We start from the raw sequence: 17,635 nt of genomic DNA, 5'->3' as shown, positions 1-17,635 counted from the left end.
AAGAACGGAGACAAAAAACTTTCAAATTTCTTTTTTTTGCTCAAACACTTGATAAAGGAAATTTTAGGTTTCATAATTTTCGTTTCTATTTTCTTTCAAAATTATGCTTAGAAACCAGGTGGAGCATAAGATTTATTCGGGAGCAAAGCCAAACATTAGAATTGTCCAAATCCCTGCAATTCAAGCAAATAATATCAAGTGTAAGAATAAAAAAACAGGGGTGGGGGAAGTGTAAGAATAAAACGTAAGAAACACACCAAGAATTCAAAAAATACTAAAAAAATGTAAAAAACTTGTAGGAATTGACAATAGCATGAAAGAGGGAATCATACAAGCGAATCACATGGGATCCCAGCTCTGCAACACATTGGTGGGATCAAACAGCTTGCTTCTCAAAGCATGCAAAGCATTTCCTGGAAGCAGAAGGCACTCTCCTCAGCGACAACACTCTCCTCATCAAAATCCTCTGCATTTCGTTGCTTTCCTAGTTTCATTTCACACTTTCCTTCTCATTTTGTGCTTTTTGTTTCTTTCTTCTTCTTCTTCTTTTTAATTTTTTTAATTTTTAATATCAGCTCACGTCAGTCGATTCACCCGTGTACCCAATGCCGTGTACATGTATAAGAAATGATCTTCAAAATAACATCCTAACATAAAAATAAGAGACTTTGGATCATCATATAAAAATATCAAAGCCTTTAGAGTAAGATCAAACCACAAAATATTCAAACTTTCTCCAAATAAAAACTATTTTTCCACTTCCAGTTTTCAAGTTTCTAGATCTAAGAAAATCTATCACTAAAAGCTTTAGTCATGCAACAAAAACTCAATGAACACTCATAAACACATGATAAACACCCCATAAAATTTTTGGACCAATATATGTCCATTGGCTTGGTCAAAAACTCCCAAACATAACATACTCTCTAGTTTTATGCCTAGAATGACCTTTCTATGGTTAAAAATACTTTTGACTGACCAAATGACCATGTAATGATACGAATAATATATCTACAGAAACTATACTCAAACAGGAAAAAATTGTATGAAGGAGTCATCATGTTAAAATACTTAAAAAGGGTCTAAATTCTCCAAGCAAAAATACATAGAAATATATTTGAGAGAGCCCTTTTGGGTTTCTCTTTAAGAACAGGGTGAAAAAGCGATTACAGGGAAAGAAGTGTATCTTGCACGACTCTAGACTTCTGGATGGTGAAGATATGGGTCTTGAATGACCCTTGAGTGGAGGTGGTTATGTGACATAAAGTGGAGAATAATAAGGGAAAAGATTGCCTGTAGAAGCTATGAGACATGGAGGTTGATGAGGTGGGTTTCTCCATCACCTCAAGGCACTATTGGGTGCAGCCAAGGGCAGTGTATGGTCTGCCATGTGGGGGAGGAAACTTTTTCAAGAAGCTTTGCCAAGATGGCCAAATTCGTGGCCCTTGGTGGCCCTCAACCAAGTGGGCTTCAATTTGGTGTTTAAAGGGGGTTTGGTTAGGGTTTGAGATGCTATCAAGCCCAAATTCAATTTTTCTTGACCCAATCAAATTTTCAAGGTTTAAAAGGTTGGATAATGATGTCATAAGAAGAATTTTAGAAATTAATAGCATGTGAAAGTGATTTAATCAAGTAATTAAACACAATGATAGGAATAGGATCAAAAAGGGTTTGAATGCCAACTTTAGGGTTTGGGGAAACCGTTTAGGGTTTCATTTCAACCAAGATTTTGGGATTTCAATTGGATTCGAACCATTTAGGGTTTCACTAGGGTTAAAACCCTCTTTGATTTGGCTCAATTTGGTTGATCAAATGAAAAAAATTTTGCTTAGGTGGCATGATCTCATGCCTTGATTTCCTTGACAAATCCATCTAATGGTTCCTCTTCATGCCAAGTGTCTAATACTATTCACTATGTGTGGCTAAGATTTTATCAAGTATCTAAATAAAACTTCTCTAACCTAATTTGGACATTCCACACTGTGATTTTGAAAACACTGTACTTAGTATACTTATCGAGGTTACTATTCACTCCAAAAAATACATAATAAACTTAGTACTGAAAAATCATAAATATTCATATTAACCCACAGTGAAAATCATTTACCAAAACTCAACCCCGAAGTGCCCCTAAAAGTAATTTGACAATTTTCAAGGTTTAAAAGGTTGGATAATGATGTCATAAGAATAATTTTAGAAATTAATAGTATGTGGAAGTGATTTAAGCAAGTAATTAAACACAATGATAGAAATAGGATCAAAAAGGGTTTGAATGCCAACTTTAGGGTTTGGGGAAACTATTTATGGTTTCGGTTTCAACCAAGATTTTGGAATTTCAATTGGATTCGAATCATTTAGGGTTTCACTAGGGTTGAAACCCTCTTTGATTTGGCTCAATTTGGTTGATCAAATGAAAAGAAATTTGCTTAGGTGTCATGATCTCACGCCTTGATTTCCTTCACAAATCCATCTAATGGTTTCTCTTCATGCCAAGTGTCTAATACTATTTACTATGTGTGGCTAAGATTTTGCTAAGTATCCGAATAAAACTTTTCTAACCTAATTTGGACATTCCACATTGTGATTTTGAAAACACTGTACTTAGTACACTTATCGAGGTTACTATTCACTCCAAAAAATACATAATAAATTTATTATTGAAAAATCATAAATATTCATATTAACCCACAATGAAAATCATTTACCAAAACTCAACCCCGAAGTGCCCCTAAAAGTAATTTCACAATTTCAAACTGGCGTTTCGTCTGAAATTATAAAAAGGGATTATTGTACCATAAATTCTATTCTGTTTACTTCTATATAGTGAGCACATGGATAAACTTATGACAAAAGGTGTAGAGGTGAGGCATGAAGAAGAATTTCTAGGATGATTTGAACAACATGTCTGAATTTAAATGTCCCGTATAGTAGAATATTTGATAACAATTTTAATTTACAAGAACTTTTAATAATTTTATTGCTATTTTACTTGTTAGATTTTGAAATAATGTGCTCATGATCCAAATCAGTTTATGTGGAATTGCATGCAATTGTCTATTGTCCTTTAAATATAGCACTTTGATACACTTTATGCATGGTCTAAGGTTATAGGTTCCATACTGTGGACCATGAATGTAATCGAAAGATGCAAAATTGTGGTGTGTTGGTCAAAGGAAGTCATAGAACATATGATATTGACTATTATGGTGTCGTACATGACATTATTAGACTGAAATATCTTGGCAGGAGTGTGACATATGTATTTAAATGTCATTGATGGGATCTAGGGGTGGTCAGGTATCGATACATAGGGATAGTCAGTTTACAAGTGTCAATACTGCATGTAAATAGTATGAAGATGATCTATTCATATTGACTTGTCAAGCAATCCAATTCTATTACTTGATTGATCCAATAAAAGGGACCGATGAAGATAATGGAGAGATAACTTGGCAAGTTATACAGAAGTTTGTTCCTTAGAATATTTATGATGCAAGATTTGTGGTGGATTACGATCGTAATGGAGATGAAGATGACACTCCGGTTATAGAGGCCTACCAGGAAGATGGAGACGATATTAACTTATATGTTGGTCTGGGTGTACTCATAGTGGAGATGAACTGATCCCCTGACGAATCAAATCAAAACACAAGAAGAAGAAGAAGAAGAGTTAGAAGAAGAAATCGATGAAGAGAATGAAGAAGAAGATGATGATGAGGAATGTAATACCCGTATTTACGTGTATTTTTATTGAATGATTATTTAAATTACTATAAATAGTGGTTCTCTTGTTTTAAATTTAACGTATTTCTTGTTAGATTATTTTATGATTTCTAAGTTGTGAAATTTATTTTAATCTACTCTCTTGATATTAATAATTATTTTTCATTTAACTTACTCACTAGCTTAAATTATTTTATTGTTGGGCTTATTTTATTTTATTGATGTTTAGTTGTAGTATTTTTATTTGTCTTTTATTTATTTATTGTGCCTTTTTATTTCTTAGACCGTTATTTTTGGTTTGGGTTTGTTTTTAGTGGGTTGTTCCTTGTTTTTCGGCCAAGCCCCTTTCAGTTTTCAGCCCAACCCAATGCAGTGAAGCCTAGCCCCTTTGATTTCCCTATACGGTGTCGTTTAGTCTCCAGCCCTTAGGGCTTTCTTCACTTTCTTTTCTTCTCAGTGCAGCTGCCTCCTTTTCTCCTTCATTCTTCATTCCTTCCCTTTGATCTTGGCTATCGCTACTGCTTCTCCTTTTTTCTACTTCTCTTCATTTCTTTTATTTTCTCTTCTTTTCTTCTCCTGCCGTGCACCACTTTCTTCTTCTTCTATTCATTTTCGACTTCTCTATAAATCGGTGAGCACTTTAACTCCTTCCTCCATTTTTGGCTGGTAGTGGTTCCATTGTAAGCTCTTTAAATTTTTGGTTCCTTTTTGCTATAAAAACGAGTAGATTTCTTCCTCTTTAGCATTTTATTTTCTCTGGTTTCTCCATTTTGCAGGTCCAACCACAACCCATTTTCAACCTCGGTTTTCCTCTATTTTCTCTAGTATATTTGAGATTTGAGAGTGTGGTTAATCCCCTTGCATTTCCTTTTGTTTTGGGTCTGTCCATGTTCTGTTTTTGTGCCTTGTCGTGCCCTTGTTTTCATCCCAAACCGTGAGCTACCTTTGTGTTCTTAATGATTTTTGGTTCTTACCGTAAGCATCATTTTGAGCCATCATCTCGTAGATTTTTATTTTAGTAATTCAGCCATTTTATTTCAACAAAACTTCCTTAGTTTCGAAACACATTTTGAGTCCCAAAAATTATGTTTTTTGGTTATTTATTTTGGGCTTGCTTTTGGTGTTAAACTGGGTGCTTAATTTTTCAGAAATTTGCCTTTAACACTATAAGTAATTTTCCAAAGAACTTTTTTGAGATTTAAATATATTTTTTACTAACAATCTTTTATAATCTGGTTGGTTTTGCCGAACGTTGTGTCCGAGGAGTTTGGGGGTTAGTTGGATTGGAGGATGGAGTTGTTCATGAAATTGGATTATGGTGGGATATTTTATTCCTGGTGTTTGATGTCTTAGCATTTATCACTATGTTCATGCATGTTCATGTATTGTAAATGCAAACTGGGTTTTCATGTGCATAATGATTTTTGGGTGCGTCCATGTCATAGCCCTAAGTCGAGATGGGGCATTATCTTAGTGGAGCTCATTTTGTCACTCGAGAGCGTAATATATTGAGTGACGTCCCCTGAGTTGTCACTGGACCGGATAGTAACGCTCTCGTGCTGACTCTGTGGCACTTCTACTGGTAGGGGCTAGAGGATACTTGGCCACGAATGCACTCGGTAAGGAACTGGTCATCCCTCGTTATGAAGTCACACGCACGGTCATTACTCGTTGTGTGATGAAGGCAGCTAGGTGTGTGCGGATGATCCCCATAGGAGATCATGGTGCATACTGTTTAAAATTGAATTTTATACTGGGCCATTTTATGAGAAAATGATAAATGTTATTTTTAATAGACTTGGTTTTTGGGCCAAATGAGATTTTAGAGTGTGTTGGAAAATAATTATTTTTTGGAAATGTGGATTTTTGAGTTTCTTGCATATTTCATCATATGCACACAAAGAGATCAGGAGGAAAGAATATGCCATTAAGTTCAAGAATAAGTACGGAAGGAGATGCAGGTCCAGATGGAACGTGCTATGTCACTGCAATCAGATCGCTGTGGGTGAGGAAAGAAGAAGAAATAAATCCTAACATTTTCATTATATGATACTATATATGATGTAATATTATACAATTTGTATGTCTTTTAATTTTATGAAAATATTAGTTCTGATCAGTATGTTTGAATGTAAACAAAGAACATTCAAACATGCCTTTATGTTTGAAACAACGTTCAAACATAATTACATAGACATGCGATAAATACATTTGAACGAAAACTATTATGCTTGAAAGTATATACCCGGACATTTGAACTAATTTTGTTACAATTGAATGAAATTTCTTAATGTTCAAACGTATATAATAACCATCCAAAATTTTAATTTTTTACGTTAGAACAATTACCCAATAACATGCAAACGAAACATTCAAATGTGAAATCTTAAATGCATGTTCGAAAGTAAAAATAAAACAATTGAATGAAAATATCGTATGTTTGATATTTATCATTTGAATGCTAATCGGTTGGGTAAACATTTGAACGTTATTTTACTATGTTCAAGCGTACTTTCTGTGATGCAATTCAACTGTCACAAAATAACTTCATGTTGGAACTTTCTTTGATGGGTCATACAGTATACCATCACAAAATAATTTTTGTGACGCCTTTTGCATGTCGATTGGGGTGACGGTTGTTACAAAAACTTTTTATGTGATGGTTTGGCAATTTTTTGTGACATTTATTACTATCAGAAAGTATGAAATATTTTGTAGTGATATGCTATAGATTGTATGATAGAGACTGTTTATTATAAATTCTAGACTAATTAATATTGCAATGTCAAGTGCTTTTCTTTAATGAAACGAAGATATCCATATTGTGGCCAATCCAAAACTTTGTCAATCAATATTACAATGTGCGAATAAAAAACTAATCTTTGCACACTTTCTGGCTTATATATTATATATCCACAAGCCCTATATATGATACAGCCTACAAACGATACGTAGTCATGTTTTGGCTTTTCCCATCACTTTGATGAAAATGTTGTCTAGTTGTCTTGGAACTGAAATGCATAGAAACTGAGGATAAAATTCAATGAATGAGACAAAAGGAACTTGCCTTCTTGTCATTAGAAAATTTTGCCATTATCAATATTTTTTTAACTCGTGAATAAGATAAGATATGATATAAATAAACCTTTTAACGTTATTATTATATCATTACTTTGACTACAACAAATTTAATGCTTTTGGACAAAACTTTTTGAGTTGAATTGAATTTTTCTCAAAAAGTTTCTTTTAGGGACAAAATTGATGGTTCATTTCAGAATGTCCCAGTAGTGTAAGGGCCCTATCAGTGCAAGGAGGTAGACCATCAATGAGGCTGAGTGGAAAGAAAGATGAGGGAGAATGAGTTGTGGGGGCTGCAATGTGCAACTAGTCCAACATGTGGGAGAATGACCAACTTGTAGAACGCCTGGTAAATACATCCTAGTGTGAGGTGGAGATGAGCCTTTTGCCTCATGATAGGAAAGCTAGAAGAGTCGCCAACTATGAAGGTGAGAATGAGGAGCTGAAGAAACTGGTGGCTCTGATGTGACAAGAGCTACTGGCCTAAGGTGAGCAAGAATCTAAGAAGGACTGGAGCATATATGGCAACTTTCTAGAACAAAATGGGAAATGCCCAAAAGCCCACACTACAGCTGATGGATCGCATCTGGAGTGGGTCTGCTGAAAGGGTTATAAGTAGGATAGTCATATCACCTAAAAATAGAGTTATGGCCCAATGGCACACGGAAGACCCTCATTCAAGGACAGACTGAGGAGTTGGTAGGCAGTAGAGAAGTGCAGACCATGTCTTGGCTATCTGTCTCTATCATCCTGCAGTATGATAGACGAGACTAAATGACTCAAATCCAAGCATACTTGGAGTCAGGAGTATCTTAGAAGGACGTCTAACAATCCTGCCCTATAAAATGGATTTGGGCATGAAGAAAATCTCACTTTTGAGATCCTAAACTCTTGAGACCTTGAGGAGCTAGATTCTTCTAAGGAGGCAAGGAAGAATCGGTGCAATAAAGTAGTGAACCTGATGCTACAACGTAAGTTAGCTTCTAAGACAGTGTTAGAGATTGTGGGGGTGAATGTTGTATGAAAGAGAAATTTGCATATTCTGTAACCTTCTCCTTTCTGAACATGAATAAATTTGTTTTACTCATTATGTTTATCTTATGTTCATTTCCTATTTTCTGATACTTTGAATGTGTTTGATGTTTTTTCCTAACATATGATCTCGGTGTGAATATCTGTATCTCTATTTGAATAAGTGTACCGTGCATCAATAATCTTGGGATGAGACTTACTTCTCTGGACCATTCTTATGAGACGTCGCCACGAGCTTCAAACGGGTAGAGGGAATCCTTGTGAATGATTGGGGTAGGGTGGTATCGTGCTTCGCCTCACTTGATAGTCAGGATGTAAAATATCCTAGTGTATTACGTGTTGGTGTCTTCAAGTTGGTTGGATAGGTATATATTTCCTTGGTGCAAAATTTATCTCTGGGTGAGAGTTGACCTGTGTTAGGGTCCTTCCAACACATATGTGTCCTTCCACTAGTTACGTGAATGGTTCATTGCATCTTTAGGAGCATTATCTCTCATTAGTAGTCTTTGTCATATTCGTCTGAGCTATCTGATTGCATCACTAGCCTTTCCCTACCAATCTGAAGCTCTATTTCTTGCTAGGCTTTCTTCATAGCCTCTCAATTATTAAGAAGTAGAGAGAGTTCCCATGTCAGTGTTATTGTTGTTCTATCTGTACCCCTAAGATGAGGTCCTGCAAAAGACAATTATATGAACTTAAAAGACACTTTATCTATTTAAAAAAAAAATTAAATGTAATTTATATGAACTTATATATATTCTTGTAAAAAAGAAAAGAGGGAAATAGAAAGAAACCAAAAATAAAAACTAAAATTACATATATAGATGAATATTGATTAAGAGAAATATAGAGATGAATTAAATCCCTATGGCATAAATATATTTTGCTTATACATTAAGCAATGCTTATAATAAATAAACTATTTGGAATGATTGAATTAAGTCACTATTTTTTGTGTTTTGCTTTTTTTATGAGTACGCTTGTCTTCCGTGTTTATTTTCTTTACCAAAAGATATAGAGTCAAAAGGTTGGCAAATGTATGTAAGAAAAATCTCAAGTAATCCTACACTTCTTGTAGCATCTTTCTTTGTGTGTTTAGTTTCTTTCCACTTAATACAATGCACACACACATCGAGATTAGTGAAATCTAGATTTGAAAAAATCTCATCTGTTACTAGTCTTTTCATTGTGCCTTTGGATATATGACACAAACGTTTGGGCCACAAGATAGAAGAATTTTCATTGATCAAGTTATGGTTACTTCCAACATTGTGATGCAGGGTTATAAGACTTTTAGCAGAAAGACTATCAAGATTTAATATATATATATATATATATATATAAACCATCTCATAAATCCCTAGAACCAATGAAAGAATTATTTTAAAATAAGATGAATTTTCTGTTACAAACTGTAAATGAATAGAGTTCAAGATCAAGTTCAGACAAACAGACCAAATTTCAAGAAATAGAAAGAACATAAAGTGTCTGAAGCAAATTAGTGTACGTCTAAAAATAAATGAAAATACTAATGGCAACAATCGATACTTTGAGTCAATTTTCAACGACTATGGAGTTTCCATTTGACTTTATGGTCTAGATTGTGAGGAAGCCCTTTCTGTCGAACCAAGTCCTACATTTGTGGCAATCTTTATGAACATGACCAAACCTATTATATAAATGGCACTTGATACTGTTTTGTCCCCTCATGAACCTCAATTCCTTGAGGAGACCCATTTTGCCTTGGTGTTTATGAACTTTTGCTCTTTAGGTTTCTTCCACTTCTTATTGGCTTTTTCAATTACAAGGTGAATTAAATGATATCCTAGTTGCTTCAGCCTTGCCTCTTCTTGAAAAAAAATAATGGCCACTTCATTCACTATTCACTTATCCTTAATAGAAATTTCTTAGGAGCTTGAGGAAGAGATACAGGTCAAGTACCCACACTTATTTGAGGGATAAGTGTTGTTGTCTCATATTATAAGCGAGAACATTTTGGATACAAAATGTTCATATGATCCCTCGTTGACTACGTATGGACCATGATACTTGCAGATTTTGAGGATGGAATTTTTATAAAGGGAGGGATGTGAAATCGAGCCTACCCATAGGAAAAAATAAGGGGGTGCAGTGCTCCCTTTTGACCCAAGGGTTTTGTTTTTTCCCAGCTTCTTCCCTAGCCTCTCTCTCTCTCTCTCTCTCTCTCTCTCTGTGTGTGTCTCTCTCTCCCCTTCTACAATGTCCTCTCCGTGGGATTCCTCATGCCACCACCCTTCATTCTTGGCCTTGTCGCTGATAGTGGTAAGCCACTTCAACCGTCACTCTCATTCTCTCACTCTTTACTCTCTCTCTCTCTCTCTCTCTCTCTCTCTCTCTTTGTGTTTTTCCACACTATCTCAAACTCAAATTTTACCTTATTTTTTAATGTCACGGAGCATCTTGAACATCTCTAGCCAGCACCACCTCACTCACGAATATGACCAACCACTGCTTCAAGTTGGGTAAGGTGCCCTCGGGCTTTAACCTCATAACCACCATGTAATTTCCTTGACTCTTGGGTTGGGTGCCTACGAGAAGTTTGGTTTGTCCTTGTTTTGTATGTTGGAACTTCTAGTTGAATGATTTCATAGTTGGTTGATGTTTGGGGGATCCATTGTATGTAATGTACTGTTTGTGGTCAAAGCTTAGGCGGTATATTGCAAATGTCAAGTAAGCAGTACTCCTCTGCAAAATTTTGCCTAAAATGCATTGAGGTTGATTTTTGAGAAATCTTGCACATTTTTGTGACTAAGGTTAACCTTGGTTATTTTATGCACTCTTCTTTGTATCTAAGAAATAAAATATGACATTTTTTCATAACTAGTGTAGACATCAGCAATGTTTTTTGTAATCTGTTTCATTATAGCATAAAACATGAATATGAAGTCTGAAGTTGTTATCTAATCATATGATATTACCTATTAAGTATGTTTTTCAGTTCTTGCATTGTGTTTAAAAACCCCGAAACAAAAGATTCTCTTTTTCTTTGGCTCTAGCCCTATCACGGGTTATAATTGTAACTTTTGTTTTGGCTATGCCACTTGCATATAATGTGGCCTTTATTGTAACCTAGCCAGTGTAAAATGGTGCCCTCTATTTTGATCTTGCCACAAGTGAAAAATGGAGGCCACTGTTCAGACCTTGTCATAGGTGTGAAATTGTGGTATATGTTTTGAGTGCACCCACTTTGATGACAAAGTGATCTACGTTCTGCATGGATAACTACAAATATGTACAACCTTGCTATGGGGGTAAACATGGCCTTGTTTTGAATGTACCCAATTTGATGACAAAGTGATTTATGTTATGCTTAACTAATTGTAGATATGCACAACCTTGTCTTAAAATTTTTCTTTTGTTTTTTTTCCCCCCATCTCAACAAGTATAGAAAAGAAATTAACATAAAATTTCTTGATTAAATAGTAGCATAAAAGTTTATTAAACCAAATGGTGTCCAACAAAAAACTTCCAATAAAAAAATCAAACAATTCCATGAAACAGCTAAAAAGAAAAATTTCATGGAAAACTTGGAAAGATGGTTGAATAAAACATTTGTCACTTAGGGCATATAATTAATGGGCTCGACCCTATATTTGCGAGAGGGTGAAATATCATAATCATATTTGTAGCCCTCTTGTAAAGTAAACCTAATTTTAAGTATAAATAAAATAATGTGTATTTAAAAACTTATAAACGGGTATTTATGTCAATTTAAAATATATATTCTTTTCTCAATTAAAGGGATATAAACTGTAAAGTATCTAATTTCTTCTAGATTATTTTCACTCTACCCAATGACTTTTTGTTGTCTATTTTCCATCATGTTTTTAATTGCTTGAAAACTTTCCCACTATCCAGTAGGGCAAGTTTGGGGCTTCAGATAAAACATAAAATTTTCATATGATCTAATCCCATTTTATTTTTAAACATAATTTAAATATAAAATTTTCTAATTAATCATTGCAACCTTTTTCAAACTAATCATTATAACTTTTTCAAACTTTTAAACAAAAAATAAAAAACAATTTCAATTTTTTCAGTGCTCCAAACAAAAATTATATTATTACAATATTTTAACTTTATAATATTTTTTATTCAACTTTTTCTCTTACATTTTCTAAAAGCTAAAAAATATTCAACTCAAACTATCTTATTACTATTCACAAACTATCTTACTACTATTAACAAAATTTTCATCTCATCTCACTTCCTAGACCAGCCTTAAGATTTCTTCCCCATCTCTATTGTGTGTTGGCTGATCTTTTCTCTATGTTCAAATTCCATGTCAGTGTTGTCATCCTCCTCACCTATAATTTGAGTGTTGGTTGAATTAGAATCAAAATTCTTTAACTATAAATGAACAAGTTGTGATAAATGTTGGAGTACAAATTGGATTTGGATTATATATGATTTTCTATCCAAATTTTAGGATCTAGCAGAATAGGAAAATGATAGGGACATAAATTGAATCTTACAGTATTTATTGAATTCAGTTAAGCAAGTTATTCCTAATTTGTAGTTGTTTGCTAAAATGTGAATATTATACACGGCTAGAGGAGAAGCCTAGCTTGTCGCATTGAAGCCCATTTGCAGTACCGAAAACAAAATGTTGGTTGAAATGTTAAAAGCCCAGCTTGTCGCATAAAAGCCCATATATAGTGTTCAATGTATGCATTGTAGGACCTTTCGGCTGGGATCATTTTTCAGCTTCATAGACGTGCTTGTGTATTAGACGAATCTAGTTTCTACGCCACCCGATGTAAAATTGATGGTGTCACTAAAAAGAGTCTTGAACTTAGGAAATATAATCTTATGTAGACATGGGCAATTGTTTTGTACTCAATTTATATATTGCATAAAATGTAAATATGAAATTTGAGATTTTAATCTGATCATACGATAGTACCTATTAAGTATATTTTTCACTTCTTGCATTGTATTTGAAAACCCTAGGACAAAAGATTCTTTCCTGCTTTGCCTTTGGGTGTTACCATGGGTTATAATTGTAGCCTCTATTTTGGCATTGCCACAGGTATATAATGTGGCCTCAATTATAACCTGGCCACTGGTGTAAAATGACCTTGCCACAAGTGCAAAATGGTGGCTACTGTTTAGACCTTGCCACAAGTGTGAAATTGTTATATCTATTTTGAGTGCAACGACTTTGGTGACAAAGTGATTTACATTCTGCCTGACTAATTGTAAATATGTACAACTTTGCTGTGGGGGTAAACATGGCCCTGTTTTGAATGCACTTATTTCATGACAAAGTGATTTATGTTATGCTTGGCTAGTTGTAGATATGCACGACCATGCCGGAGGGTAAATATGGCCTCTATTTACGTGATCTATATAAGGTTTTTTGAAATATTTCTATTGTTTTTTTTTTTTCATCTCAACAAGTAAAGAAAAAAAATTCACATAAATTTTCTTGATAAAATAGTAGCATAAAAGTTCATTAAACCAAATGGTGTCCAACTAAAAACATCCAACAAAAAATCCAAACAACTTCATAAAATAGCTAAAAAAAAAATTCATGAAAAACTTGGAAAGATTGTTGAATAAAACATTTGTCACCTACAATACATAAGTGTTGTCATCCTCTTCACCAACAATTTGAGTGTTGGTTGAATTAGAATCAAAATTCTTAACTATGAATCTGGTTTGAGTTGCGAATTAAAGTTGTGATAAATGTCAGAGTACAAATTGGATTTGGATTATATAAGATTTTCTATCCAAAATTTGGATCATATATCATGCACGGCTAGAGGAGAAGCTCAGCTTGTCGCATTGAAGCCATTTGCAGTACCGAACGCAAAATGTTGGTTGAAATGTTACCAGCCCAGCTTGTAGCATAAAAGCCCATATTTAGTACCCAGGTTCGCAGAATAAATTTCGGGAGTCGTGTCTCGGTTTTTTGATAGTGTTCAATGTATGTATGGGGAGGTTTCGGCTGGGATCATTTGTCAGCTTTATAGACGTGCATGTGTATAGACGAATCTAGCTAGTTTCTACGCCGCCCGACTTAAAATTGATGGTGTCGCTAAAAAGAGTCTTGAACTTAGGAAATATAATCTTAAAAGTTAAAACTAAAAGTAGTTTTATAATATTAAAATTTATTTTTAATAGAGTAGCACGATTTAATAAAAAATAATGTCAAAAAAAATAAAAAAAATATGTGCTTAGATAAAATTATTCACAAAATCCTCAAATGTAAAAGAGTGATTTAGCTTTATATAATTATTGATAATTTCAATGATTATATAATTTAACTAAAGACCTTTAAGAGATTAATTTTATAATAATAATAGTCTAAGATTATCTAACATGCAAAAGAAACGTCATACATTTTTAACTATTTCTCGTAAAGGAGATTAATAAGTCAATAGTGGGTGTATAGAAAAGACCCCCCACGTTAGGTGCATATAAAATTAGCAAGAACAAGGAAATTAAGCATATATAGCGCTATTCTCGTCAAACTTTAATTATGAAATTGTGGTACAAGATCCCCTAATGGTCCTATGCATAAGATAGGTATGTACTTTTACAAGCTAACACACCAAAATAAAAATAAAAACAAGAACAGGGAGAAAAAAAAAAAAAAAAGATAATTTAAAATAGGCATAATCATTGTGCATGAAGATCATTACAAAACTCCTTGGCAATATTGTCGCTATTTAACTTATATCCAAATGATCATGCATACGCTGAAGAAGGAAGGCGTGGAGTGAGTTGGACTTCAAGTGGGGTGGCTTTTAGGGATGCAAGTCCAACTTTCTGAGTCATGTCTACTGGTTCATATGCTGGTACTGTCGCAATCTCAAAGGCATGCAAGAAGTTAGCAAGTGTGAGTTGCATAACTTGTAGTGCAAACGAGATTCCTGGACAAACTCTCCTCCCGCTACCAAATGGTATGAACTCAAAATGTTGGCCCTTAAAGTCAACATCTTTGTGGGTTGTGAGAAATCTTTCTGGGCGAAATTCGGTTGGATCTGACCATACCTGTGGATCTCTATGGATCTTCGATAGATTAACAAGAAGACGGGTGCCCGCTGGGATGTGGTAACTAGCCAAAGTGCAATCCTCTAAGGACTCGTGCGGCACAGAAAGTGGCGCTGCAGGATATAAACGCATTGTTTCTTTGATGACAGCTTGAAGATAGACTAGGTTTTTCATGTCTGATTCCATCACTAGCCTATCTCTACCAATCTGAAGGTCTAGTTCCTGTTGTACTTTCTTAAGAGCCTCTCGGTTATTAAGAAGTAGAGAGAGCGCCCATGTCATTGTCACCATCGTTGTATCTGTACCCCCTAAGATGAGGGCCTGCAAAAGTCCCAGCATGTATGTATATGTTATTTATAATTTTACCATATTAAACTAAAATAGAGATCAATGAAACTAGTCCCCTCAAAAGTTTAAAAGAAAAAAGAAATGCTTATAATAAATACTTACAATTTCCTCCCGCTTCTGCATTTTGTTTTGTTTGTTTTCCTTCAAATTTTGATGATTGCTCTCTTCAAGCCTAGGCTTATTTTGTGTTTAAAGAAGAAACAATTTTATTTTTAATATCGAAATGATTTCTTTTTATGGATGAGTATTAGTAATATTAGGTACAGTACTCTTAGGGCATGCAAGTTCCGTAAACTCAATTTGAAAAAACGATGGAAGCCACCGTTAAAAAGTGAGTTTTTTATGTTTGAACTAGATTTATCTATTTTGCTTTCAAAAGGAGTGCACAAGAATTTTATATCCTAGAATTGTCCAAAGAATTTCCCTTTGGGGGACCGCTAGCATATATTTAGGCTGAATTTAGGAACAAGACAGATGTTTCCAACACCCTTGCCCAAGCTGGCCTAGAAATCTACCATTTTCTTTGTGCAAACAAGAACCATAAAATTCATTGAAAATTTGGGGAGGTTAACTTTTGGTAGTTACCATAACTAGAGAGTTGGATTCTTTTAGAAAATGTGAAAAAACTTCGCAGATTGTATGTTGAACTCTAGTGGATAATTAGAAGAAATAGAAAAAATAAAGATACCCGTGATCAGTCAACTTCACAAATCAAGAATGATCTTTATATTCAATAAATATAAAGCAAAGCAATCTTAGTACCCTACATCAGCTTAAATAGTATTATCAAAAGCATACCAGACAAGTAGCCTTGGTGATTGTATCAGCATCATAACTAGAAATCTGATCACTGTCAACAACAATAGACAACATCACATCCATAAAGTCTTGATGTCCCTTCTTTACCTCCCCAGAAATTCTTCTTTGCTTGTGTTCTTCTAACCATCCTTCAAGCTCATGATCTAATTTTTTTGCAGTTTTCTTCATTGCCTTTTTATACCCACCCAAGTCCAACCATCTTAGATATGGAAGCACATCTGATGCTACAAATGTCCCACTCAACACAAAGAAATCTCTTATTGCGTTTTGACATTGATCATTTCCTTCATTAGCATCCTCGGTTATAGCCCAAGCAACTCGCTTCTTTATAACCATCATAAACACAACGTTTAAGGTTACGTAGCTGAACCATCTTCTCATCTCCACTAATGCGTTGTTGTTCTTGGTCGACAACTCGTAGATCTCTTTTATGGCTAAGTTTACCTCCGACTCTCGCATGTGTTTGAACATCTCAAGACGGTGATTTGAGAGAAACTCAAGAGTGGCTATTCTTCGAATATGGCGCCAATAGGAACCGTATGGGCTGAAACCGAACATGGCGTAGTTGTAACCCATGAGTTCTACCGCCAAAGCTTTTGGACGGTTGGCAAAGGCTTTGTCATTTGTAGTGAAACACTCTTTAGCTATCTTCGAACTGCTTACTACTATAGCTCTATGCATGCCTAAGTTGATATTGAAGATTGGTCCGTTCTTGTCGGCCATGTCACCTAGGGTTATATGGGCTGGTTGCATCCCTCCTAATAGGTGGAGGTGGCCGATTACAGGCCATGCACCACTTGCTTTTGGTGGAAGTATCTTTTGAGGGGCATTTTTTTGGGTTCTTTTCCATATCCAAACTAGAAATAAGAAAAAGAGCAATAGGGCAAGTATACTAGCCATAAAAACAGCGAAGGAGAAGAACCCAAGGAGTATAGATTTTCTGGTTGTCGATGGGGGTTTAGCTCCGCCAGCGTTCCTAACAATTTCGACCAGGCACCAAACGTCTCGATGGCGACTCTACACTGATGAGTCTACCTTGGGTGCATCTGACAGTCCGACATGTTTGGTTGAATGGACAATGGAATTCTTTATTCTTATAAATTTGGACTCATATGATAATTATTGATGCAAATATTTTAGATCATAACAAAACAGTAGAGGCCAGAGGAGAGGTGATCAGTAGGCCCGATCCTTTGCGTTCCATGTGGCCTGAATTTTGGGAATCGTGTACGTACAATAATCTGCAGCTAGCTTCCCATAGATGTTAACACTTTTCTCCGAATAAGGGGTTTTTTGGTTTTTGCATTTGAGTAGTTTATTCGTTATTTTAATTTTCATTACGTAGTATTATATGATTAATTTATAAATAAAATATAATAAATAATTTTTAATTATTTAATACTATATTATAAAATAATAAAAAAATAATAAAACTCATCCTGAATCTCAATCAGATCTGGATAATGGTTATCCAAACTTGAATTAACAATAAAATATTAAAAAAAAAACTGATTATAAGACAAAATCATAATTTAATAATTTATAACGCGTGATTAACAAGGAGCATTGTATGTGGACTTCTTCTTCTTGTTCT

General features: G+C 34.6%; 1 protein-coding gene across 1 annotated transcript; it reads right to left on the bottom strand.

Moving 5' to 3' along the window:
• Positions 1-14,332: 14,332 nt before the first annotated feature.
• Positions 14,333-17,115, bottom strand: LOC122295935 (cytochrome P450 CYP82D47-like). The gene is made up of 2 exons (XM_043105214.1): positions 16,021-17,115; positions 14,333-15,195 (listed from the first exon to the last, which is right to left on the bottom strand). Exons 1-2 carry the CDS (start codon positions 16,939-16,941, stop codon positions 14,569-14,571), a joined length of 1,548 nt encoding a protein of 515 aa, XP_042961148.1. The 5' UTR covers positions 16,942-17,115; the 3' UTR covers positions 14,333-14,568.
• Between the last annotated feature and the right edge of the window lie 520 nt (positions 17,116-17,635).

Source organism: Carya illinoinensis, chromosome 15 (assembly GCF_018687715.1).
Source record: "Carya illinoinensis cultivar Pawnee chromosome 15, C.illinoinensisPawnee_v1, whole genome shotgun sequence".
NCBI lineage: Eukaryota > Viridiplantae > Streptophyta > Magnoliopsida > Fagales > Juglandaceae > Carya > Carya illinoinensis.
The sequence above is the reverse complement of the archived record's forward strand: the minus strand, read 5'-3'. Positions and strand labels throughout refer to the sequence as shown.